Genomic DNA, 26,076 nt, shown 5'->3' on the forward strand with positions numbered 1-26,076 from the left:
GTTTTCCTTTTGATAAGTAACATCATTTTATCAGATACAGTTAAATGATTATTTTAGTGTTCTCTCTATTTGTAAAAAACAAAGACTTGGACAAAGGTCTGCAGAGGTTTCTAAGATCTTGAAACCTTACGCAAAAGCTGACATTTAATTGTTGTTCTAGTGTCTTTACATGTGATTTACATTAAAGGATCTCTTGCACTGTGCTCCTAGGAAGATGAGACATTATGTGTATTGGTTTTTTTCCCCTACATGCACTAATGGTTCTTTACTGTTAACTTATTGCTAGGCCTGTTTCATTCTAACATTTTAGCATTTTTGTTAGATTACATGTTGAAATGCATCACTCAGTCTGTGCTTGAGCTCATTTTATTTTTCTGTTTAATCAATTTAATTTCTCGTTTTACTAACCTCACTGTTTTTTCAGTTTAATATTGGCTGCATGCTAGTTAAATATTTATATTTTATATATATGTATTAAAAAACCAATCAAGTCTAGCCTGGATTTTGCTCTGATTGTGTTTTCATTTCTAGTGGTGGGGCAGTCTTACACTTACAACTTACTTTGTATCATGAAAGCCTGACACATAAGCAAAATAACTAAACACAATGTAGATTTTCTTTTTTTTTTTTTAAAAAAAAAAAAGCTCTTAAAGTGGTGCTGTCTAGGTGGTGGATATGATTGTATAAGTACTTTGACTTTATGCTTTTTAATGTTAGTTTTAAACTTCATAAGTGTATTCTTCCCCCTTTCCCCTTCCCTTTTTTCTCTTTTTAAAAGTGTTGTGTATAAAAATTGCCCAACACACCATCAGAAAGGACCCTTACCTCTTTGTTCTTCCTGTATAAAATACTAGCCAGTATTTCTTTTTACATTAATGCCCCCTTATTGGGCACATCTCCCCTATTAGCACCTTTTTTGCATGCATATATGTAGAATTATCTCTTGTTCATCACCTGTTATATATCACTAGGAAGGGAAGAATATATTATTGGAATATTTTTGGTTTGTCTCTCTGTTCTGTCTGTCAGGATAATATTGGACATCGCTTACTCCAGAAACATGGGTGGAAGCTGGGCCAGGGATTGGGAAAATCTCTTCAGGGTAAGTTTTTTAAATATACCAAGAAAAAAGAAAGAAAAAATGTTTCTGATGCAGATCTTATGCCTGAATATATTTTTTGTCTTTCTTTAAAAAGTGTTTGGGCTTTCCCCCCCTGCCTTTTATCCCCTAGAGTAGTCTGTTTTTCCTATAACTGTATTTGAAATCACTATTAAGCTAATAATTTGCAAGAGTAAGCTGCTGTGTCGTGAATACTTTCAGGAAACATACTGTGTATGGCTCAGTCTGTTTTAAATTTCTTTTGCTGGAAGTGATGGGTGGGTAAAGTAAATGAAATACGTAGTATCAGAATGTACTTTCTTTGTATCACTTAGTGATGTATTGTGGCTGCTGTATTTTTAAGAGGATTAATTTCAACAGCAGAGTTTAATTTTTGCCCTCCTGAATTCTTCCTGAAGCTGGTGATTGCCCTGGTTCTTTGTCTCTAATCAGAATCCATGCAGTAGTAGAATAATTAACCTATATGAAACATAAAATTGAAACAGATTTCCTAGGGTTCTCTGAGAGGCCATTTCTCAAGTTCAGGTCAGTCGCTAGGAAATGTATGGTTTAAAGTTTACATTGCATGTATTTTTTTTTTTAACTGCACTAATCATTTGGATAACAAACACTGCTAACATTTCTGCTTCTGAGTTCTTACTAGTTGAAAACCAGTCAACCAACTCCATTTATGTATTAGCTCCCTCCTATTCAAGGGCGGCTGCTCTCTGCAGATGTGAACAGTACCTCAGAAATGATGGAAATCATTGCACTTCTACATTTGGTCATGAAGGGTCTCATTGTATAAAGGGATATTTGGGGAGAGGTGCACTACTGTTGACTAATTTTTTGAATTTGGGAAATGAATTTCCATAATATGAGTGGGCAGTCTAATCAGTTCAAGTGACTGTATTAAGGGGTACAATAGGCCGGGGCATGAAACAGGATGTTTCAGTCTTTAAAACCTTTGCTTTTTAAAGTATACATCCACAAATTATATTCAGTGGTGACATGAGAAATGCTCAAAAATGTACTTCAAATGAATATTTATTACTAAGCATTAACCTATCCTTTGGGGGAGGTAGAAAGATTTGATCACCACTAAACTTGCAAGAACTCATTGTACACAGTATAAAGAATAGTCAACAACTGAGAGCAATTTGTATGGCATAGATGATAGATTTTGTAAAAGACCAGAAAAGAGAAAGGGTCATCAGGACTAAAGTAGAAGTGACTTCTTGATAGGTTCAGTCCCAGTGGTTTGCACAGTTAAATGTTGGGTTGGGTTGAATGGAGGTGATAGTTCAGAATAAGGTCTGAAGATTTTATTTGATCTTTTCCCCTACTATTTGAAACCTCTCTTCCTATTGAGAGATTCCCAGGAGCATTGTTGATTGTTACTGTTTTTTTTCAGGTACAGAGGGGAGTAGAATTTGGGGACATTACATAGGTGGCTAGCAAATCTGTTTGAATCCTACAGTTTTCCATTGTAAGCATCGGAGACTTCAAAGTGCAACTAAAACTGGCAGAGAAAAAGAGTGAGAGAGATATAGCAAGCGAGTTTAAGAAAGGTGCTCTGTGATGGTCTAAAGAGGTGGGATGGGGAGGGAAGTAGGAGGGCGGTTTAGGAAGGGGGGACGTATATATACCTATGGCTGATTCATGTTGGTGTATGGCAGAAACCATCACAATATTGTAGAGTAATTATCCTCCAATTAAAAATAAAATGAAATTTAAAAAAAGATTAGGTAAATGGGTACTTAACTGTTTTTGGGTGATGGAAAATTATTGTTTCATTTTAAGAATACTTTCAAACTTGGGTGTCTTTAAACTTTGAACTCCTTGAAAAGAGAAATCAGATTTTATCCACATTTCACATTCATCTCTGTGGTGATTGGCATGTAATAAGCACTCAATAACTCATCAATCCATTATTTATTTAAAATAAAAGAGAAATTTGAAGCCCGTCCCTTTTTTTTTTCCAATTGTGGCAAAGCCCACATAACATAAAATTGCCATCTTAACCATTTTTAAGTGTACATTTCAGTAGTGTTTACTAAATTCACATTGTTGTTCAAAGCCCATGTGTCTTGAATGGCTAGTACAGTCTCTACCCTTCAAAAAGAATGGGACTTTATTCTCCTGCCATCATTAAGGGGTGACTTTTAATTGTCTTGGAAATGGCTCTTTTATTTTTTTAGTGTCACATTCAACATTATACAGGCATTGAGCTGATTTCTCTTACATTGCTCTTTCTGTAATACCCACATAGTTTGACTAGAATATAGCCACATTTATGACATATTTAGATAATTCATGACAAATTTTTTTTATTGTACCAAACCTTTGCTACAAATAACCACTGAAGAAAGCCCTGTTGCTCTGCAGAAAATCATAATGCCTTCTTACTACTGCATAGGCTAATCACTGCAAATAATTTCTAGATTCATGGCTTTGTAAGTTCTTTGTATTTACTTGTTCATTGTCAACTTTTGTTAGATTTTAGGCTCTAAAATTTTTTAACATGCAGTCATCCACTGAATTTAAGCCTGATCTTTTTGAGATTTTGTTAACATTTAAAAATTATTGTAAGCCCTGTGAGACTTTACAGAGTGCTAGTCTTTGGGGCTGCAGTGTATATAACTTGTCACTGGATAGGTTGGAGAATAGGGCATGCTAACTCTGAAACAGAATTCTTTGTGGCATGATAGAAAATTCAACTTTGTTAGGTGGGTTGAATTTTGCACTTGAATTTCCCTTATTTACCTTTTGTTCTCCCCTAATATTTATTAGGGCTTCCCTAGTGGTGCTTGGAGAAGGCAATGGCAACCCACTCCAGTATTCTTGCCTGGAAAATCCCATGGATGGAGGAACCTGGTGGGCTGCAGTCCCTGGGGTCGCTAAGAGTCCGATACGACTGAGCGTCTTCACTTTCATGCATTGGAGAAGGAAATGGCAACCCACTGCAGTGTTTTTGCCTGGAGAATCTCAGGGACGGGGGAGCCTGGTGGGCTGCCGTCTATGGGGTCGCACAGAGTCAGACTGAAGCGACTTAGCAACAGCAGCAGTAGTGCTAGTAGTAAAAGAACCTGCCTGCCAATGCAGGTCAGACATAAGAGACGCCAGTTCTATCCCTTTCGGGAAGATCCCCTAGAGAAGGGAATGGCAACCCACACCAGTTTTCTTGCCTGGAGAATCCCATGGACAGAGGAGCCTGGAGGGCTTCAGTCCATGGGGTTGCACAGTTGGACACGACTGAAGCGATTTAGCACACATCACAGTGTTTCTTAAAATATTCAAAAGTTAAAATTTATGTGTGGCAGATAAGTGATTGTTAGTAGTAAAAAAAATGAAAGACTTGTAGAAAAGGTTGTCAAGATACCTGAAGGAAACAACAATAAAGAACGGCCTGCTGATGAGAAATATTATGAACGGTTGTGTTGTTGTTTTTTTTTTAATGGAGACAGAGGGTATGTTTAATTTGGAATAAACAACAGCAAGTGATAGTTATATTTTGTGGCTGTTGAATTGGATTTGGTTCTTGAAATTGTTTTATGACCTTCTGGCAGCTTTGAAATGGAATGGAATGTAGCTCAAAATCTTTATTTTTCTATGAAATAGGTAAGTAGATGTAGCCCAGAAGTGATTCCTAAACTTTCTTTGTTATATTGTCTAAGAGCTGTTTGATGATTTGGCTGATTTTTTGGTCACAAACAAAAGTTCCTCCCCTGAGACAAATGAAGAGGTATGATATATTTCATATTCCATATTTAGAGGGTTCAGTCAGTAACGGTCAACCAGCATTAGCTCAGCTATGAGATAATAATGTATTCTAGTTATACCAGCTGTAAATAATATAAGTCATGGGCAAAGTAAATAAGATTGTTCCTGCTCTTCAGGTTTATTTTCCAGTCCTTTAAGTCTTGCTGTTTAAACTTACGGTACACTTTTGAAGGTTTTGAGGCCAGGGACCGTGTTTATATTTTTTAATATGTGATCAGTTGAATACTTAATTGACAAATTGCTTTAAGTTCCTTGAGGGCAGGGATTCTCTTTTAATTTTTGTTTAGAAGCACTTGGTATAGGGTATGAAGCAGTGTGAGCAGCATTTAGAAACTTAGGATTTAGGTTTGAATTTGGCTCTGCCACTTACTTTAAGGAAAGGGACAAGTTGAATTGTTTCAGCAATAAATGAGGATTAAAATCTGTGCCTATATTCTTGCAGTGATTATGAGGGTAAAGTAATTAAGTGAAGTTACTTTATGTAAACTGTAAAACACTATATAAATGCTAATTGTTATTAACACCTCAATTGTATGGTGTATGTTTAGATATTTTAACTGAATTTGAGTTAAACTTTAGGTTTCATCAAAAACCTAAATATCATAAAAATCACAGAGAAGCCTCTATCTTGCTACTCTCTATTTCCCAGCATTTGTAACAGTAGTAGCTAAGATACTAATATGTGCTCTTACTAGTTGAATGGCATCACCAACTCTATGGACATGGGTTTGAGCAAGCTCCGGGAGTTGATGATGGACAGGGAAGCTTGGTGTGTTAGTCGATGGGGTTGCAAAGAGTCAGACATGACTGAGCGACTGAACTGAACTGAACTGAATATGTGCTAGATATTTGACTCCCAGTTCTGTGCTTTTAATGCTATGTATGTTTTAGGGTCCTAAGTCCCTAATTTTGCTGTTTGTTTCAGTTCTGAGCTCATAGTTACATCTAAAAGACCCTTAGTCACTAAGCAGTGGGGTTGGGACAACTGTATAGTAACCTAAAAAAAGACGTTGGATCTCCACTGTTGTACCTTACCCCAAAACATATTACAGATGACTAAAATAATTAAATGTAAAAAATAAAATCATTAAGATGAACAATAGGATAATTATTAAAGATAATCTTATAATAAGGAAAACTTTTTTAAGTTCAACTCTAAACCCAGAAATCCTTAAAAGAAGGATAAATTTGACTATATTTCATCATAGTAAAGTAAAAGAAGAACAACTAAACAAACTGGGGGAAATATCTGTAATATCTCACTGTAGACAGAGGACAGATTTCTTTATGTATTTATTGGTATGTGAAATACTTGTAACCTAAATAGAAAGGGGGAAGTGCTATGAATACTGTTTACAGAAAAGTATTGCAGATGATCTTTAGACATATGAAAATATTCTCATTTCTTCTCATATTAGAGATAATGCATATTAAACTGTAAGATATCATTTTTTACTTGTTGGCTTGGAAAAGGCTTTGAAAAAGACTAGCCTGGTCAGATTTGGGGAAAATAGGTTCTTACATTATAGCCAGTGAGACTGTGAACAGATAAAACCACTATAGAGAACAATTTGAATTACTTAAAGATTAAAATGCATGTATCCTTAGATCCAACAATTCTGTTTCTATCTTTAACTTATTCATGAAATGCACAAAATAATGTATGATTGAAGTTACTCATTATATCACTGTGATAAAAGATTGGAAATAGTCTACCATATTTCCTTGATCCTAAGACATTTTTTCATATTTTAATAAAGGTAAAATTAGATGTACCTTATTACTGGCATTAAAGTTATAATGGCAGCTTTTAAAATTTCTTAGTGGCACATAAAACTGTGTGTTTCCATTTTCCATTATTTTAAATGGAATATACATCAACCCAGCAGCTAACCAGCTTCTAAAACATAGCTGCCTGTTTATTGATTTTAAAAAAATTAAGATATAAAGTATTCATTTCTTCCTAATTACCAAATAATTACTATGGTTCTTAACAGTTGCTTTCTCTGTTGTAACCTGTCAATAGCTTTTGTTGATACTTAAGCAGCTTTCCCAAAGTCCTACAAGTTGTATATGAAATGTATTATATCTCTAGGTTTCTCACATATCTTTTTCTTAAAAATGTTGAATTAGATTTTTGAGATTGAAGCATAAAAATTTTATTGTATGAAATCGTTGGCTGGAAAATATGTCAAGAGAGATGAACTGAAGCATTTCACTGTGAAACATTAAAAGGGTACATTCTGTGGGGTTTGTGCATATATTTGTTTCTTGTTTGCTTGACTGTGTAGAGAAAAATCATTGTTAAGGCAGACTGTGAAGGGAAAGTGAGTTGCTTTTTACTGTATCCTTTTAAAATTTGATATGATATACTATTACTACTAAAAAATGTAGAAAGAAAATTGTTTTGAAAAAGACTCAGAGTAGACAGAATCCAAGCAGAGTAGAGTTGGTTTCTTTAGTGTTTCTTTGGTTTTATGTATGTATCCCTCCTCCCACTCTAGTTTCAGCCAGCAAACAAATGGTAAATATAGTTGGGTAAACCCTGCATTAGCTAAGCTCCAACAGTGCTTATATTAATACATTTTATGACTAAAGAAAAACTAGATTTGAATTTCATACAGTAGAAATATGTAGTGTTAAAATTTGGACTTTATTGTTAAGTTAGAATGTTGATTTTTAAAACCACACTAACTTCTAAGAAAAATCATTCTTTGGCTGGGGAAAAATAGGTTTTCTTTAATACTATGAAGACATAGATAAATGTTCTGGATAGGATATTTTTAAAAAGCTGATTTATTGTCCTTCTTCCTTAGTTTCCCTTTGAAATTTGTTTTCATGGATTATGTGCCAAATCTAGAATCTAAACATTCTGCATGTCAGTATGGATTGTCAGAAAGGCTTAGTTATACTTGTTACTGGTCTAGCTGAAGGAGCCTGGTAGCTATAATGATCTTTGTTCCTTGGTAATTAAATGAGCTGTGCAGTCTTTATGCATTTCCAAAGGTAAGCATAATTTTAGTAATTCAGGTATCAAATTTAGTAAGATACAGATTATATATAACCTCTATCTTAATGAAATTTAGTTAATATAAACAAATGAGTTGAATCCAGTTAGTAAATAAAATTAGAATTGACAGTCTAATAGTTAAAAAGTCTAGATTTTAGAGCTAGAGTTATGACCAACCTAGAGAGCATATTAAAAAGCAGAGACATTACTTTGCCAACAAAGGTCCATCTAGTCAAGGCTATGGTTTTTCCAGTGGTCATGTATGGATGTGAGAGTTGGGCTGTGAAGAAAGCTGAGCACCAAAGAATTGATGCTTTTGAACTGTGGTGTTGGAGAAGACTCTTGAGAATCCCTTGGACTGCAAGGAGATCCAACCAGTCCATCCTAAAGGAGATCAGTCCTGGGTGTTCATTGAAAGAACTGATGCTGAAGCTAAAACTCCAGTACTTTGGCCACCTCATGCGAAGAATTGACTCATTGGAAAAGACTCTGATGCTGGGAGGGATTGGGGGCAGGAGGAGAAGGGGATGACAGAGGATGAGATGGCTGGATGGCATCACTGACTCGATGTACATGAGGCTGAGTGAACTCCGGGAGTTGGTCATAGACAGACAGGGAGGCCTGGCATGCTGTGATTCATGGGGTCGCAAAGAGTCAGACACGACTGAGTGAACTGAACTGAGAAATGAAAAGGGATTGGGGGAGATGAGAAGGGGAAATAATGAACTCAGATGCTATATAGACTGCTTGTTTCTCAGTATAGAGATTGTTGCATTTAAAGACAGACGTTAAATATATGTTAAGGTGTTATTTAATCAGAAGACATTAAATATATATCAAATTCATGCAAAATAATTAGAAAGGAAGTAGCAAATTTTTCTAATTTAGATCAGATACTTTTTTACTAAGAAAAGAGTAGACCAGTTACAGAAGCAGTTTGGACATTCTCAAGGTAGATTACTTTAAATGAAGCACTCACTGGTGAAGAATTACATTAAAATAGTTGCACTTCTATTAAATACTTGTGTTCAAGAGACCATAATAAAGAGATACATTGTGAGATACTACCCTTACTCTCATAAGTTTGCCATTTATTTTAGGAGATAAGTAGAAGAAACCTTAAGAGTAAACTCTAAGAATAAATGACTAGGGAAGACCTCACAATGAAGTCTTAAGGAGGGAGGAGTAGGTATTACCAAAGAAAGAGACACTGATGTATACAAGGTTATTACAGTTGGCGAAGAGTAGGTGTGGCTGGCTAGAGCAGAAAATGTCCATTCGGCAGTGAATGTCACACTTTAAAAGCAGAAGAACTTACCAAAATATATATTTTTAAAATGAACTTTGACATATAAAAGGATAGAAAAAAACCATAATTATTTGGTTGAAGCAGTGTTCTGGGTGTCCAAGAGCAGTTAAGAAACCATAACTAGAAAGCAGTAACGGGAAATTGGTTCAGATAGGCACAAATCTAGTATTATCTTAACTAAAACCTCATTTAATTATTAAAAAAAATTTTTTAATTGGAGGATAATTGCTTTACAATGTTATGTTGGCTTCTGCCATACAACAGCATAAATCAGCCACAAGTCCATGTATGTCCCCTCCCTCCTGAATCTCCTCTCACTCCCTACCTCATCCCACCCCTCTGTAAACCCCTAGTTTACAGAGCACTGGGTTAAGTTCCCTGTCCCCATATAGCAGCTTCTCCCATTGTCTTGTCTGTTTAACACATATAATTCTTAAAGCAAGACTATATTATTCCAGCTTTGCAGAGGAAAAAGTGAGGCTTAAAGAAGTTGAGCAAGTTGCTCAAGAATAAACCATCAGTAAATGACAATATCAAAATTCAAACCTTGGTCTTTCTGACTGCAAAATCCATGCTGCTAACTAACTACCACACTGAATGTAGAAGGCTGCTCCAATTTGGGACTTTATTTTGTAAACCAAAGGCAGTTTTTTATTAGAAGAGAGGTATAGACTTATCTAGCAGATAGAAATATTGAAGCTAATTTAATCAGAAATTCACTTTACAAATGAAGAAATGTAGGTTTAGGGTTCCACAATGTTCCATTATACCAATTAGCACATTGGTGGTAGAAGTTAAGTACGAATCTCGCCAAAGTATGACTGAAGGTGAAGATGTAAAACCATTTAGAAAGTTGTCTAGGTATTAGTTGATAAGGGCATAGAATAAAATGATAGCAGTGGAACTGGAAAGGAAAGTGTAGTTATGAAGGATGATAAATCAACTATGAAGTATAATATGCAGTTGATTCATGCACCTTTGTTCACTGGGTTTAGTGTTAATCCTTTATAATAGCTAGCGTTTAAGTGTTTACAAAGTGTTTGCACATGTATAGTTTAATTTAAGTCCTCTCTGGGGTAGTTACTCCTTTTTTACGGATGAGGAGATTGACATTTTAAGCAATTCTTTGCCCCAAATCTTACAGCACATAGGTAGTAGAATCATGTTGCCAAAAACCTATGCTTTTAATCAGTATGCTATCTATAATGTACTTAAATGCTGTGTGGTGGCTTACTTCTGTCTTCTGGAGAAATGTGATGGTGGTGAGAAATAAGTACTGCATAACAGAAATGTACAATAGTTACTCTGATTGAAAAAACCGTAGGTAGCTTTGAATGTGATACTTCTTCTTAGAGCACGTGAAGTGGTCATTTATGTTCTTGATGATAAATATAAATTTATGTAAATTAACTGGAAACTTGAGGCTAGATTGAGTAGTAAGAACCTTGGCCACATTTTTAGGAGTGATAGATAATTGATCTCCAAGGGTAAAGAGAATACTGTAATTTCTTGTCTCATACTATAATTTCCTCCTTTATTTTTTCTTACACTTTATATTTCTCTTGTGGTGTTTTTAACATTCTACCTTGAATAATTTGTATTTATGTGTCTCTTAACTCTCGTGAGCCATCTTCCTCTGAACCTCTGAACCATCTTCTCTGGTGGCTCAGAGGTTAAAGCATCTGCCTCCAGTGCGGGAGACCCGGGTTTGATCCCTGGGTCGGGAACATCCCCTATAGAAGGAGATGATCCCCTGGAGAAGGATATCCTTGCCTGGAGAATCCCATGGACGGAGAAGCCTGATAGGCTACAGTCCATGGGGTCGCAAAGAGTCAGACACTACTGAGCGACTTCACTTACTTACTTACTTAACTCTTGTTAGACTATAGACTCCTAAGTGATAACAATTACTAGGCATTTATGTGTTTTCTGTTGTTGATTTTCAATATTTTTTTTTATTCTGCATATACTGAATCTGTAGAATGTGCCAGATCTATACTAAGTCTTAAGAGTTAAGGAATGAATAAGATGTAGCTCTTGTCTCTGGAGGCTTATGTCTAATATAGACACAAGTGTAACAAATAAATCTAGTGCAGTATAATACTGTAATTGTGAATTTAAAGGTACAGTGGGGGCTTAATAGAGAATTGAAAAACATAACTTAGAATTTTAACTTATTTCTTAAAGGATTTAATAAGTGAAAGATCTCATTGTGAGAGTAAGGAAGCAAACAACTGTATTAGCATCTGCCCAGCTATACTTGTTAGTTAGTTGATACATGGAGTCATCACATTTTTCCATAAGAACCACTGGTATTTAAAAGTAGGACCAGATATAATCATGATAAGAACACAAAGTTTAAAAGTATGATTTGTGAGAAATATATTTTGATAAAAAAGCTAAAAACGAAAATATTTATTAAAAATGGCTACCAAAATTTGAAGTAATGGATTGTACATTTAGAAAAGGGGACAAAATAATATTATCTTACGTGTATAAATGTGGTTTATTAGTTCTAAATTTAGCCTTTTCTATCTTACTGAGTCTTTTGGAATCTGTGACGTAGATAACTCTGTAACCACAGAGAAAATCTAGCTGGAGCTTAGAAGGAAAGAGCAGAGGACAGTCTCAAGAGTAGGACTTGGAAGCTCCAATGCCTGTTGGGGTCAGGTGGTAACATACACAGTTGAAGCCCACTGAACTTGAGACAGCAAGTAGGAAGTAATGTGAGTTGTGCCATATCTGGAGAGGAATAATTGCCACTCAGCTAGCTCCTGCTCATTGTTACTGTGTAGGAATATAGTCTGATGTGTTGCCAGACCTGAATTTAAAAAACAAAACCAGAAATCCAGATATTCTGGTGAAACTTAGTAATTGATAAATGTTGGCTCAAAGTTTAACTGAGATAAACAAACATATGCAAGGCCTGTATTTGATTCATAGGTTACTACTTTATGACCTCATTTGAAATTTGACCTGGGTTTAAATTCAAGCTCTGCGATCGGTTAGTGGTGTGACCTTTCCTCAGTATGCTCATCTTTAAAAGATTTCAGAACTGTTTGGGGAATTAAACATGATGGCATATAAGCTTTATACCTGTATCTTATCTCATATTCCTCTCAAATAGTAGGGTGGGAGATAATGCCACTTTAAATACATTGAGAAACTTAAGTGTCTATCCATGGTCAAACTGCTGAGGATAATAGCAGTGTTTGTAACATAAATCTTCTGACCTCTACTCTAGTTCAGTTCAGTTCAGTTCAGTCGTTCAGTCATGTCTGACTCTTTGCGACCCCATGAATCGCAGCACGCCAGGCCTCCCTGTCCAGCATCATCTCCCGGAGTTCACTCAGACTCACATCCATCGAGTCCGTGATGCCATCCAGCCATCTCATCCTCTGTTGTCCCCTTCTCCTCCTGCCCCCAATCCCTCCCAGCATCAGAGTCTTTTCCAATGAGTCAACTCTTCGCATGAGGTGGCCAGAGTACTGGAGTTTCAGCTTTAGCATCATTCCTTCCAAAGAAATCCCAGGGCTGATCTCCTTCAGAATGGACTGGTTGGATCTCCTTGCAGTCCAAGGGACCCTCAGGAGTCTTCTCCAACACCACAGTTCAAAAGCATCAATTCTTCGGCGCTCAGCCTTCTTCACAGTCCAACTCTCACATCCATACATGACCACAGGAAAAACCATAGCCTTGACTAGACAGACTTTAGTCGGCAAAGTAATGTCTCTGCTTTTGAATATACCATCTAGGTTGGTCATAACTTTTCTTCCAAGGAGTAAGCGTCTTAATTTCATGGCTGCAATCACCATCTGCAGTGATTTTGGAGCCCAAAAAAAGTCTGACACTGTTTCTACTGTTTCCCCATCTATTTCCCATGAAGTGATGAGACCAGATGCCATGATCTTCGTTTTCTGAATGTTGAGCTTTAGGCCAACTTTTTCACTCTCCACTTTCACTTTCATCAAGAGGCTTTTCAGTTCCTCTTCACTTTCTGCCTTAAGGGTGGTGTCATCTGCATATCTGAGGTTATTGATATTTCTCCCAGCAATCTTGATTCCAGCTTGTGTTTCTTCCAGTCCAGCGTTGCTCATGATCTGCTCTAGTACTTTTACCATTAGACTGGTGATTCTCAAGCTTTAGTGAGCAGCAGAATCACTGTGGGTGCTTGTTAAAGATGTAAATTCCCAACCAGTACAACTCAGCAGGCCTGCAGTGGGGTTCAGGAAATTACATTTTAAATAAACTCCCCAAGTAATTTGCTTTAGGTAATATGAATAAAATAAGCGTCTAAGAATGTTACCTTCACTGTGGCAAGTAGGGGTAGACAGTTGGTTCTTACAGTGATTTTTAGTCTGATTTAGTATAATGCTGTTTTTCTTATAATCTTATCTTTATCCTGATTTACACTGTTTCCTACATTATTATTAATGGACTTTGTGCCCTAGATTAGTTTGCATGATTAAAATGAAACTGGTTTGAATGGAAACTGGTTTCTCTTACTTCTTCAAGAGTGGCATGTCTGAGAAACTTAAAATTATCAGTATATAAAATTAGTATATAAAATATACCAATATATAAATTAGTATGTAATCATCATGATGTCATTGTAATTAGAGTAGTCCAATCAGGTGGAAACAGTTGAAAATATAAAATTTCACTGGTTAGCCAATATTTGAAAAGAGGAGACAAAAATACCTTCAAAGTTGTGTGGAATCATAGACTTTAGAACTGGGAAAGAAAATTTCTATGGATAACCTAGGATCTGTGGGTTTTTTAGAAGAGATGCCAGAGGAAATAAGGGAGATTTTTCAGTAATTTCAATTTATTTGACTTTCTCAATTTACTTCTACATTCCATGCAGACTTCATCTATTACAAATTTGGCATACAGTGGATTAATAACTTACTATTCAGTACACATACATAGGTTTTAGTGTATTTCTCAGGTGACAGTAATAGTAAGATAGTAAGCATTTTGACAGTGTTTAAGTTTTTCTGTTTTGTTTAGGCTTAATTTACCTAAGAAAATTGTTTGTACCTGATAAATTTCTTAGGTGATCTGTTTCAATTTGTAGAAAGTCTTGCTAAAGTATACTTCATTCTTTTGGCTTAGATTTACTATTTGTGTAACCTTTTCAAACTCAGTAGTCACTCATGAAATGATAATATGGGAAGGATTTGTGGGTAGATGATAATTTTCTCCTTCAGTAAATAGAACTGTTTCATTATCACCAGGTTGCTGGTAGAACATTAGAATCTATCACAACTTCTTAGAGTATTTTTAATTTTAAGATATTTTAAAATGCCAGTTTTGGAAATGAAAAAACAAATTGATTTTTTAATTTTCTGAGGCCTTAAGACAAGTGTTTAGCAGCATCATAGTGAAATGTTAGGGTTTACAAAGAATCTTCTATTTGTTATCTATTTTGATCTACATGCCAATCCTGAAAGTGGAGATAATGTCTCCATTTTGCTGGAGAGGCTGCAGAGACTCACGTGATAATTGTCCAGAGTGACACAAGTGTTTAGAAGTTACCTCTTTCCAGAGAACTGAGATTTTGTAGCCACCTCTAGGTAATTAGGGACTACCTAGAAAAATATCAAAAGAAAATAAAGGTGAGTTGAGGAGGGTTTGAGGTGTAGGATTAAGGAAGAGCAGTTTAAATGGAACTGGAAAACATTTTGGGGTTTAAGAATGATCTTGGAATATTAAGGAATTCTCAGTGTAGCTATGGAATAACTTAATAGTAAGTGAATACAACTCTAAGAAAACATTGGATTGTTGGATATTACAATACCATAGGACTAGCTACTCTGTACTATCTACATTTAGCCACTAAGTCGTGCCTGACTCTTTTGTGACCCCATGGACTGTAGCCCACCAAGCTTCTCTGTCCATGGGACTTTCCAGGCAAGAATAGTGGAGTGGGTTGCCGTTTCCTCGTCCAGAGGATCTTCCCGACCCAGGGGTCAAACCTACATCTCCTGCATTGGCAGGCAGATTCTTTACAACTTAGACACCAGGGGGTTGTTTGGAGGCCCTGTCAGCTGACAATGAAATAAATATATGTATGCTAAACCAAGAGAAACAAAACAAAACTAACCTTTTCTTAATATATTAGATTACATGATTAAAATTGAACTATTTTGTCCTAGAAAGTAGCTCTGATTCTTTGGGAAGATGGAAGGATTTTTAGGTCTTAGTTTTTTAAACTTCTGTGCCCTTAGGAAAAAAAAAAAACCTGTGCCTGAAAATCAAAATAACCTGGTTGTTGTATAGATCATTAAACAGTCTGTGGCGAGAATATAGTTAGTTTTTGTAGCACTAGAGAGTTTGGATTCTGAGTAGGAATTCTTTAAAAACAAAACAAAACTTAAAAGCCATAGGGTATAATTAATATACTTGACGTTTACTAAGAAAAAGATATCTAAATGATGCTGAAAATATCATTATTTTTATGCTACTGAAAACTGTTATTTTAAGGAGAAATTTGCAGAAGTAAAGCTTTGGTTTGGAAAAATATATGCCACTTTTTACCCAGGAAGTATTTCTGAAAGTTATATGTAATCACTGTTTTTTTAAATGAATGAAATTATATTTAAACACACTAACATAATGACTTCCCTGGTTGGTCAGACGGTAAAGTGTCTGTCTACAATGCAGGAGACCCGGGTTCGATCCCTGGGTTGGAAAGATCCCCTGGAGAAGGAAATGGCAATCCACTCCAGGACTATTGCCTGGAAAATCCCATGGACAGAGGAGCCTGGTAGGCTATAGCCCATGGGGTCGCAAAGAGTCAGACACGACGAAGCGACTTCACTATAACATAGCTTACTATAGAGTCTTATTTTGAGTAGTTTTACAAATCAGAGAATAGTCACCATCCTAATTTTGTATTATTCTTGATTTTCATATATATATATTTGAGTTGCTTAAAGTAAGAAATAATTAAGATGTCAGGTCAGATTCTTTTATCAATTTAGTGGCCTTTTGGAAGTAAAATTTGTGACTTTTTTGATGGCTTTTATATTTACTTCTGCCTTATTAGGGTCAGTCTTTAAAAACAGTTTTAGACTTCCTTGAAAGTTGTTAGACATTTTAAAGCTTTTTGAACCATACATACATTGGGTCCACAAATGTTATTTTCTACTCCCTCATGCCAGAAGTTTACATTGGTAGGATTATTTTGCCTAATTGTGGATAATTCATGGGGTATAGGACTTTGTTTTAATTATTGTCACAAAAATATGCCCAAAGCCTTCCAGTAGTGCTTGGTATGTAGAAGCAACTCAATAATCATTTGTTGTTGGATGAATCTCAGTAAAGGAACAGGCAGCAGAGGTAAACTGTAGTGTTATCTTATCTGCTGACTATCAAAAAACTGTTTTAATCACTTCGGAAGCTTCTTCATTTCTAATTTGTTTCTGTGGAGAAGTCATGTGTCTTCTGTTCCTGAAATGTGCTGTTTATCAGATTATGGTTGTTCTTCAGTATTTTCTCCCCAGTTGTTCTTTTCCTGGAGTTTGTTTTTAAAATTGTGTTTGTTAAAAAAATAATAATAATAATTTCTCTACAATCCAGTTCTTTGAGCCAGTTTTGTAGATTGGAGTATCCTAAAGTGTTTCAAAATCAAAACTGATTAATGGAAGGGCTCATTCTCAGAAACTGTGGCTATAAGCAATCAGTGAATTTTCATATTTGGCCTTATTCTCTCCTGAGTTAAGATAAGTTATAATACCTTTACATTTTAGCAAGAGATGTGACAATGAGTATTTTAGCACATGTGCCATTGTAGAAGTAAGCCTACCTTCTAAATATAGAGTATACAGTACCAGTTGGTCAGTGACGCCTCATTAAAAGTTTTTCCATCTCTTTAAAAAAATTTTTATTGAGGTGCAGTTGATATAGAATATTATTTTGGTTTCAGGTATACAGCATAATGATTCAATACTTATATATATATATTTAAAGTTTTTATTTAGAAAATATGAATATCAGTTTTTTCCCCTCACATGAATACATTGATAATGGAATTTTCTATAAGTAGTATGCTTTCTTCCCACCCTTGTCCAGTCAGCTAGATCACAGTCAGAGTATCTATATATAGATCTTTGGCTGAAGAGGACAGTTTCTTCTAAGGAAAGTATTTAGTGTTCTGGTTGAAGTTGCCTCCTTTGAAATGAAATAAACAACAAAATGTTCTTATTTTAATGAATTTTAAGAAATATTTGTCCCTGTTAAAGAGAAACAAATAAGAGAAACTGGATTTAGTTCAATTTGTATCAAAAGGAAATTGAGTTTTCTAGGGGATTAGCAAAAGTCCTTTTGCTATTTACCATTGAAAAGTCATCACTATAGGTTGTTACTCAGGTATTTCACAGTAGTGTTCTTTATGATAGGATTTGTCATTGATCACAAATGAATAAATGAGGGGTTTTTTTTTTTAATACTGCAGCTTCTTCATGTATGCATTCTTCAGTGTCTTTTCCCAATGGGATTTTCCCTTGGTCTGGAACTTCTAATAATGGAGAAAAATTACTGCTTGGCGGAGGCAGCAGTGTTACCTTCAGATTGTTTTTAAAGCCAGACTGTTTTCTGAGTGGACTAATTGTAAATGTGACAGGCCTTTTGATGCCAATTTCTCTGGAGTTCCTGGTGTTCTTCAAAGTTTGGCTTTATTGTGTGCAGAAAGATGTTGGTGGACTTGGGAAGACTTCATTAAAAGGAAACAGAGTTCTGAGGAAGTCTACCACAAAAGTTGTATTCATTCATAACAGAACTCAAATGTGCGTGTTTTCCAAGCACTGAAAATCTAAGGTTATTTTCCAGACCTTTAATTTATTATAGTGAGGTCTTGATGATCCCCTCTACGAGACAGTCCTCTTAGAGTTCTTTTAGTGCAGCCAGTGACTTGATAATCACTTGATGATCTGTCTTTGATGTTATTTCCTTAAGGAACAAGTCCCACCTTGGGCCTTGAGTACTGATTTGAACAGAATGAGTAGTTAAATGAGAGATTGGAAGCGAGAGATAGTTCTCTCACTTTTTCCCACCTTCCCCCAACCCCTGTATTGTTGTAGAAGAGGTTGTTCATGTTTGTTCTCAAGTAGCAGTACAAAAATCTCACACCCTCATCCAACTGGTATGAAAACAACTGCAGTAGCGCAAAGTGTCCTTTCTGCATCCCCAGCTGAAATTGGGGGAGGGACAAAGCCCAATTTGTTACTTTACCCCATCCTGTCTGCCTGCTAGAAGGCCTGTTTCCTACCCTAATGGTTTCTGCCTAACAAATGGTGTTTCTTTTTTACAGCATTATGATCCTGGACTTGTTGTGGTGATGGTAAACTTAGCAGTGGTAATTTTTTATTTTCAGACTGAATTACTCCTTTGTCATCAGTGCACCAATATGTTAGGCTTACTTTCTCTGTTGTAGCCTTCATCCTTCTGCTTGGTCTTTTTCATTTTCCTTTCCTTTCCTTATGCAACTTGTCTGATCCTTGTTCATTAAAGGGTAATGTTAAGAAGGGATGTATCTGTTTGTGTTAGAATTGCCAAAAAAAAAAAAAATCAGTTAAAACATTAAATTCTAGTACTGTAAAAACTTGATTTCCCCACAATATAATGGGCACTAGCACTTGCTACTGCAATTTATAAATAAAACAAACTTTGACTGCCTTAGAAGGCAAAAGTACTAATGCAGAATTTATAACAGGGGTTTACAGAGGTAATGAATTTCTACCAAAATTTTCTTGATTCTTAACAAAGCAAATTCTGACAGATCAAAAAAGATATCAAAACAAAAAAAATAACTTTGACATTTCTTTCCAATTCTTTCATTGGACCATTGGTTTTTACCAGTAAATCCCTGATTGAGACGTTATGAAAGTGATATTGCACCTAGGAAGTCATTTTTATAACCTGTCTTAATTTGGTCCTTTTGCTAAAGATTGCAGTCACTGCTTATTTATTATACCATTGGGCAGAAGGTAGTAACGCATTTTTATTTTATTTAACTGGCAGTTTTTGATAGTATCTAAAATAAGGCTGTGTTTTACAACTTTTCTCTTTTCTGGTGTGAGATGTTCTTTATTTATTTAAATTTTTTTAATGTGATAATTATTCTTGATTAGCTTCTTATTGTTTAAAAGCAGTAATGGAAGATTGGTGATAAGTAATTAAACTTCTGAATTTGTTTTTCATTTCTTTTTGAAACAAAAATCAATCCCACAAATACAGAGCAACTAGATTCAAATGGTTGCTGGTCACTTTGGAAACAGTTTTTTCCCCCTCCAGGACTAATCCTAGTCATGGGCATGGCATTTATTGCTTTTTTTTTTACCCCCCAAATTCAGTTGTGGTCATATCTGATTTAGCCTGACAAAATTCAACTTTTAGCCCAAAGGTATAATATATATGTGTGTATAACAACAAAAAAAATAATTTAAAAAAATTGTTTACACCAGCCTGAGTGAAATGATGAGGGAAGTAAACATTGTGTTTTTTCACTAAAGGTATACAACGGATAAGGTAAGTCCTCTTTTCAGTGGGCTTACATCACAATAAACAGCGCAAGTTGTGATGTAAAACAGCTGTGGTAGTAAAGTGCTTGTCTGCCCCATTTTGCTTTGTTTGGCTGGTTATGAGTGGATTAAATATACATTTTAAAAAATCTCCAGCATAGATCAATTAGTTTAAGTCAATTTTCTTCGCAACTAGTCCTTTTCACAGCTTACTGATTGCCACAGTCAGTGTTAAATCCACTCTGGAAAAATGGGACCTTAGAGCACCAGTTTAAAAGTAAAACTATTCTTTCCTCAGGGCAACTAACTGTTGCGTTCCTTTAAATTATTTTCACCCCTTCATTTAATTGTAAAGCATCTTTTGAATACAAAGAAATATTAAACACGCTGAGTTGCAGTTATTGAATTTTCCTGTGTCATATTTGAAACTGTGCTCTTCCGATTTAAACCTGTCAGTTGACATATTTATTACCAGTTTTAAAAGTGTGTGTGGGAAAATGTCAGTGAACAGTAAGAGTGAAGTGATTCTTGATGGAAAGTTATTTGGGAGTCTTTTTAAAAAGGAATTTCTAGTGTTCTTGATTTTAAACTTCCTGGTGCCATTGCTTAGAAATGCTTTGCATTACTTATTTAATTTTGCTTTAGTAATCTGGAATCATCCACAACTGGAAGGTCAGCCAAGGTGGTTAGTTGGGCTTAAACTGGAGAGGTAGGTTTGGTTGTAAGCTGTGAGAATGGCTTGTGTTTGGTTCACTGTAGCTTTCTGGTCTCTGCACTCCAAGGCAAGATCTCTAACCACCCAAACCCAATGTGTAAAGCGAGCTGTTGGCTTAGCCTTACATCTCACCTTGATTGTATGTTCCTCTTCCAGGGAGAACAGATCCCATTCCAATCGTCGTCAAATATGATGTCATGGGCATGGGTCGCATGGAAATGGAGGTAAATTGATCTCATTGATTGACTTGTTTCATGGAGTATTTAAAATGGATACTAATTCCAAAATTCAGGTGTAATATTAATATTTTTGAGGGAAAATTAAAAAACTTATTTTATATTCTCATTTAGTGCTGTCTTTGAGGTAGGTAGGTGGCAAATAATGCCTCTTTTATAAAGAAGTTGAGTGATTGCCCCAGCATTATGCCACAAGATAAGATCAGACTTAAACCCAGGCCCTTACGCTCATTTCAGTAGGCTCTGTAGCTCAAATCTTAAAATATCTGTTGTGGTAGAAGCTTTGCCCCTACAGAGCTGTGTCAACAACCTCAGATATGCAGATGATACCACTCTAAGGGCAGAAAGTGAAGAGGAACTAAAGAACCTTTTGATGAAGGTGAAAGAGGAGAGAGAAAAAGCTGGCTTAAAACTCACATTCAAAAAAGTGGCATCCGGTCCTATCACTTCATGGCAAATAGGTAAAAATGGAAACAGCAGCAGATTTTATTTTCATCAGACAATGACTGCAGCCATGAAGTTAAGAGTTGCTTGCTCCTTGAAAGGAAAGCTATGACAAACCTAAATAGCATATTAAAAAGAAGAGACATCACTTTGCCAACAAAGGTTGATGTAGTCAAAGCTATAGTTTTTCCTGTAGTCATGTACAGATGTGAGAGTTGGACCATGAAGAAGGCTGCACGCTGAAGAATTGATGCTTTCCAACTGTGGTACTGGACTATTGAGAGTCCCTTGAAGAGCACAGAGATCAAACTAGCTAATCCTAAAGGATATCAACCCTGAATATTCATTGGAAGGACTGATGCTGAAGCTCCAATACTTTGGCTACCTGATGTGAAGAGCCAACTCATTGGAAAAGATCCTGATGCTGAGAAAGATTGAGGGCAAAGGGAGAAGGGGGCGACAGAGGATGAAATGGTTGGATGACATCATCAACTCAATGGACATGAGTTTGAGCAAACTCTGGGAGATAGTGAAGGACAAGGAAGCCTGGCTTGCTGCAATTCTTGGGGTTGCAAAGAGTTGGACAGTACTTAGTGAGTGAACAATAGAGCTGTGTACTGTTCTCATCTATGATACCTTCTTTTCATTGCTTGAAATATTATGCTCCATTTACTGCTAATTCTTTGTCATTGAACACTGAAGTAAAGTCTGTTATCATCAACTATGCCTGTTGGGAACCACCAGCATGAAAGGATTAATGAACTATTTTGCATGTTTTTTTCTCTGTGGTGTGACAGTAAAGCAAGAGGTAGTTGAGCAAATTACATATTTTCATATAGTACTGTAGTTGTGTAAATGACTTTTTTATGGCTAGATGGGAGTACTATGGCAATTAAGTCTAATTATATCTATTTTTGTTAAGCTTGATTATGCTGAAGATGCTACCGAACGGCGCCGTGTCCTAGAAGTAGAAAAAGAAGACACAGAAGAACTGAGGCAGAAGTACAAGGTACTTAAATGAAACCGTTCTTGCATGTGGGGCTTTCACATTGAGATATTCATTTTGGTGAAAACAATCCATTGACAACAATATTTGTTTGCCATTTGGTATTGATTAGTCTTAGTCCTCAGGTTTCTGTTATTTATTGCTTCTGTTAAAAATTATAGAGATAATAATAACAACCACTTTGTATGTCTGTTGTGGAGATTACATTAGTGTTTGAAAACAATGCCTGAAATACATTAGGTAATAATAGTAAGAATTGATGAGTCCTTTGAGAACTTGATACCTATTGATAAGCCTTTTTTTCCTTTTTTAATGGATGAGCTGTTTAAAGAATAACAATTGAGAAATTTAGTATCTTCCTTTTTAAGCTGATAGTAATAGAAAACTGTAGCTTAGAATATAAGTTAGCTTTCAGAATGACTCACCAAGGCATCCTCCTTCCCTTCTCTACCAGGAGAACAGAAATTAATCACCAGAGACAACTCTAGACCCTAATCAGCCCAGAGATGGGCACCAGAGAGATCTAGGTAGCAAACCTTTATCGTGCTATGTGCTCAGTCGCTTCAGTCATGTCCTACTCTGTGCAACCCCGTGGACTGTAGCCTGCTAGACTCCTCTGTCCTTGGGATTCTCCAGGCAAAGATAACTGGAGTATATTGCCATTTCTTCCTCCAGGGGATCTTCCCGACCCAGGGATTGAACCTGCATCTCATGTCTCCTGCATTGGCAGGCAGGTTCTTTACCACTAGCACCAACAGGGAAGCAAATCTTTACTAACTCACTCTTATGTTCCATTAGTTCCCCCATTTGCTGCTCTGGAAACTTAAAGTCCTTTTCCTTTGTCTTGTCACTTCTCTAAAAAGTTATTGTTATTTTGTTAAGATGCATATAAGCTCAAGTTTTAACCACCCGTTTTGAGTTAGCCGTCACTGACTACTCCGATGTATATGCATGATGCCCCTGGTAATAAATTTCTGATTGTTTTTCTCTTGAAAAAAAAAAAAAAGGACCAATGTACTTGCTTTTAAAGATGTTTTAGTAAGTTCAGTCTCTACTATGAAATAGGTAAATTTGAAGATAAGAAACAGATTTAGTGAAAACTATTCATACAGAAACTGATTTTGCTCTTGGTATTTAAGGTGAGCAGAAAGTAAAGGGATTCATTTTTAAAAACCTGTTCTACCATTTAAAAAAATGTATAAAGCAAAAACTGACAGAACTGCAAGTAGAACTGTTGAATCTACCACAGTAATGGGAGATTTTAATATACATCTCTCAGTAATTGATAAAAGTAGAGGAAAGAAATATCTGCAAGGATGTTTGGAAGATTGGAACAACACATTTAACAAATTTCACCTAATGCTTTTATAGAACCGTGTATCCAATCATTTTGAAAATAGCAACTTTCAAATGTTTGTGAAACAAAACGAAAAAATTTTTTCTACCATGTTTGGTGTTGTAAAGTATGAACAAATTTCAGAGAACTAAAATCAAGTTTTGTGTGTGTGTGTGCGCTTAGTTTCTCAGTCATGTCCAATACTTTGCGACCCCACAGACTGTAGCCCTCCAGGCTCCTCATGGAATTTTGCAGTCAGGAATACTGGAGTGGGGTGCCATTTCCTCCTCTAGGGGATCTTCCAGACCCAGGGATCAAACCTGCCTCATCTCTCCTGCATTGGCAGGCGGATTCTTCACCACTAGCGCCACCTGGAAAAATCAAGTTATCAAGCCACAAAACAATTAACTTTTTAAAAAGTTTTTAAAAACCTTTCAAATTAAGATACACATTTCTATTTAACCTGCCAGTAGAAGCAGAAATCACAATAGTAATTGCAAAATATTTTGGACCGAAAGATAGAAATGTTACACATCAAAATTTGTAAGGTAAGCTAAAGCAATATTATATTTTATAGCAAATACACGTCCTTAAATGCTTACCTTAGAAAGAAAGAAAGGCAAGAAATAAATGAAGTAAACATTTCTCCTGGGAAGTTAGCAAAAGAATAGCAAAATAAACTCAAAGAATGTTAAAAAAAAAAAAAAGAAGTAATGAAGCTAATGATAAGAACAAAAAAAGAATGAAATAGAAAACAAATATACAACAGACCCAAAAGTTTGTTCTTTGACATACTTGTGGTGATACCAAGAAAGAAAAGATCGTAGAAAACCGATATCAATAATGAAAAGAGAGGATATCATTGTAGGTGTGGCAGGCAGTAAAAGATAAAAATAGTATGCTTTGAATGTAAAGATAGTTTTAAGTAGACAAATTCTTAAAATATATAACTCCCTAAAATAGACTTGAATAGAAATGGAAAACCTCAGTAATCTTATAATGTGTATAAATTATATAAGTTAAATACGTAGTGAAAAATCTTTCCATACCGCCCAAATAACTTCACTACTACTGAGTTCTATCAAAAATCATAAAAGAAATAACTTCAGCCTTGAACAGCAGCTATTCCTGATCTTCAGGGAATTGAAAATGAAGAAAAAATCCCAGCTCATTTAATGAAAGAGACTAGTACCAAAGATCCCCTGGAGAAAGAAATGGCAACTAACTCCAGTATTCTTGCCTGGGAAATCCCATGGACAGAATCCCATGGGGATTACAAAAGAGTCGGACATGACAGTGGCTATAAAAAACAACAGAAAGTACCATCTTAAAGATAAATCCTGACAAGGACAGTTAATTATGACATACAACACAAATGCAGATTTTAAAATTTTTTTTTCTTTATTTTTAAACTTATTTTTAATTGGAGGATAATTGCTTTACAGTGTTGGTTGGTTTCTACCATACATCAACATGAATCAGCCATAGGTATACATATGTCCCTTCCCTCTTGAACCTTCCTCCTACCTCTCACCCCATCTGACACCCCTCTGGTTTGTCAGAAAGCACTAGACTGAGCTCCCTGTGCTATACAGCAACTTCCCATTAGCTATCTATTTTACACATGGTAATGTATATCCTAAAGGAAATCAGTCCTGACTGATTGGAAGGACTGATGTTGAAGCTTAAACTCCAATACTTTGGCAACCTAATGTGAAGAGCTAACTCATTTGAAAAGACCCTGATGCTGGGAAAGATTGAAGGTAGAAAGAGAAGGGGATAACAGAGGGTGAGATGGTTGGATGGCCTCACCAACTCAATGGACATGAGTTTGAGTGAACTCCGGGAGTTGGTGATGGACAGGGAGGCCTGGCATGCTGCAAGTCCGTGGGGTCACAAAGAGTCGGACACGACTGAGCAGCTGAACTGAACTGAATGTATATATTTCAGTTTTACTCTCAACTCGTCCCACCCTCTTCTTCCTCCACTGTGTCCATAAGTCTGTTCTCTGTGTCTGAGTTTCTCTCCCTGCCCTGCACATAGGTTACAGATGCAAATCTTAAAATACCAGAACTAATTTAGGATATACCATAACTGAGTTATCCCAGGAATGCAAGATTGATTTAATGTTAAAATCAGTTTATATAGTCAACCATGTTACATGACTAAAGAGAAAAAATTATGTGATCATCTTAATAGATCATTAATTCATGATCTTGTCCACCTGACCAAGAAAGGACCTTTTTTCACCAGATGGAATGCCTACAAAAACTATACAGGAGACATCATACTTAATATTGAAAAGTTGAAAACTTTTCCTTTTGAGATAGGGAAACATGACAAGGATACCTGTTGTCATTGTTTTTATTAAATATTGTGCTTGAAGTCTTAAGTAGCAAGGCAGACAGGTAGAAACAAAGATATAAGATGAAAGGGAGAGACAACTGTCTTTTGTTTGTAGCTATGATTATGTTCAGAGATATCCAACAGAATTTACAGATGAGTTACAAATAACAGAGTTTGCAGAATGCTTGATACAAAATCAAATTTAAATTTGTATATGGACTGTAGCCTGCCAGGCTCCTCTGTCCATGGAATTCTCGAGGCAAGAG

At 35.9% G+C, this 26,076-nt stretch overlaps 1 protein-coding gene across 12 annotated transcripts in view; it reads left to right on the forward strand.

Annotated features, from left to right (window-relative positions):
- Nucleotides 1–26,076, forward strand: part of GPATCH8 (G-patch domain containing 8) — a 94,091-nt gene that overhangs the window by 28,175 nt on the left and 39,840 nt on the right. For 4 of the 12 annotated variants that reach the window (XM_040245143.1, XM_040245144.1, XM_040245135.1 and 1 more), the window contains 4 exons: nucleotides 1,030–1,102; nucleotides 18,518–18,562; nucleotides 20,599–20,666; nucleotides 22,045–22,131. Coding sequence is in view for 9 of the 12 variants with exons in the window: in XM_040245135.1 (XP_040101069.1) it covers nucleotides 20,640–20,666; nucleotides 22,045–22,131 (114 nt within the window). In the remaining 3 variants the exon portion in view is untranslated. Of the gene's footprint in view, nucleotides 1–31; nucleotides 1,103–18,517; nucleotides 20,667–22,044; nucleotides 22,132–26,076 lie in introns of those variants that run through there. The other 8 variants (XM_040245133.1, XM_040245134.1, XM_040245138.1 and 5 more) reach the window with 4 other exon arrangements.

This window comes from Oryx dammah, unplaced genomic scaffold (assembly GCF_014754425.2).
Source record: "Oryx dammah isolate SB20612 unplaced genomic scaffold, SCBI_Odam_1.1 HiC_scaffold_8, whole genome shotgun sequence".
NCBI classification, from domain to species: Eukaryota; Metazoa; Chordata; class Mammalia; order Artiodactyla; family Bovidae; genus Oryx; species Oryx dammah.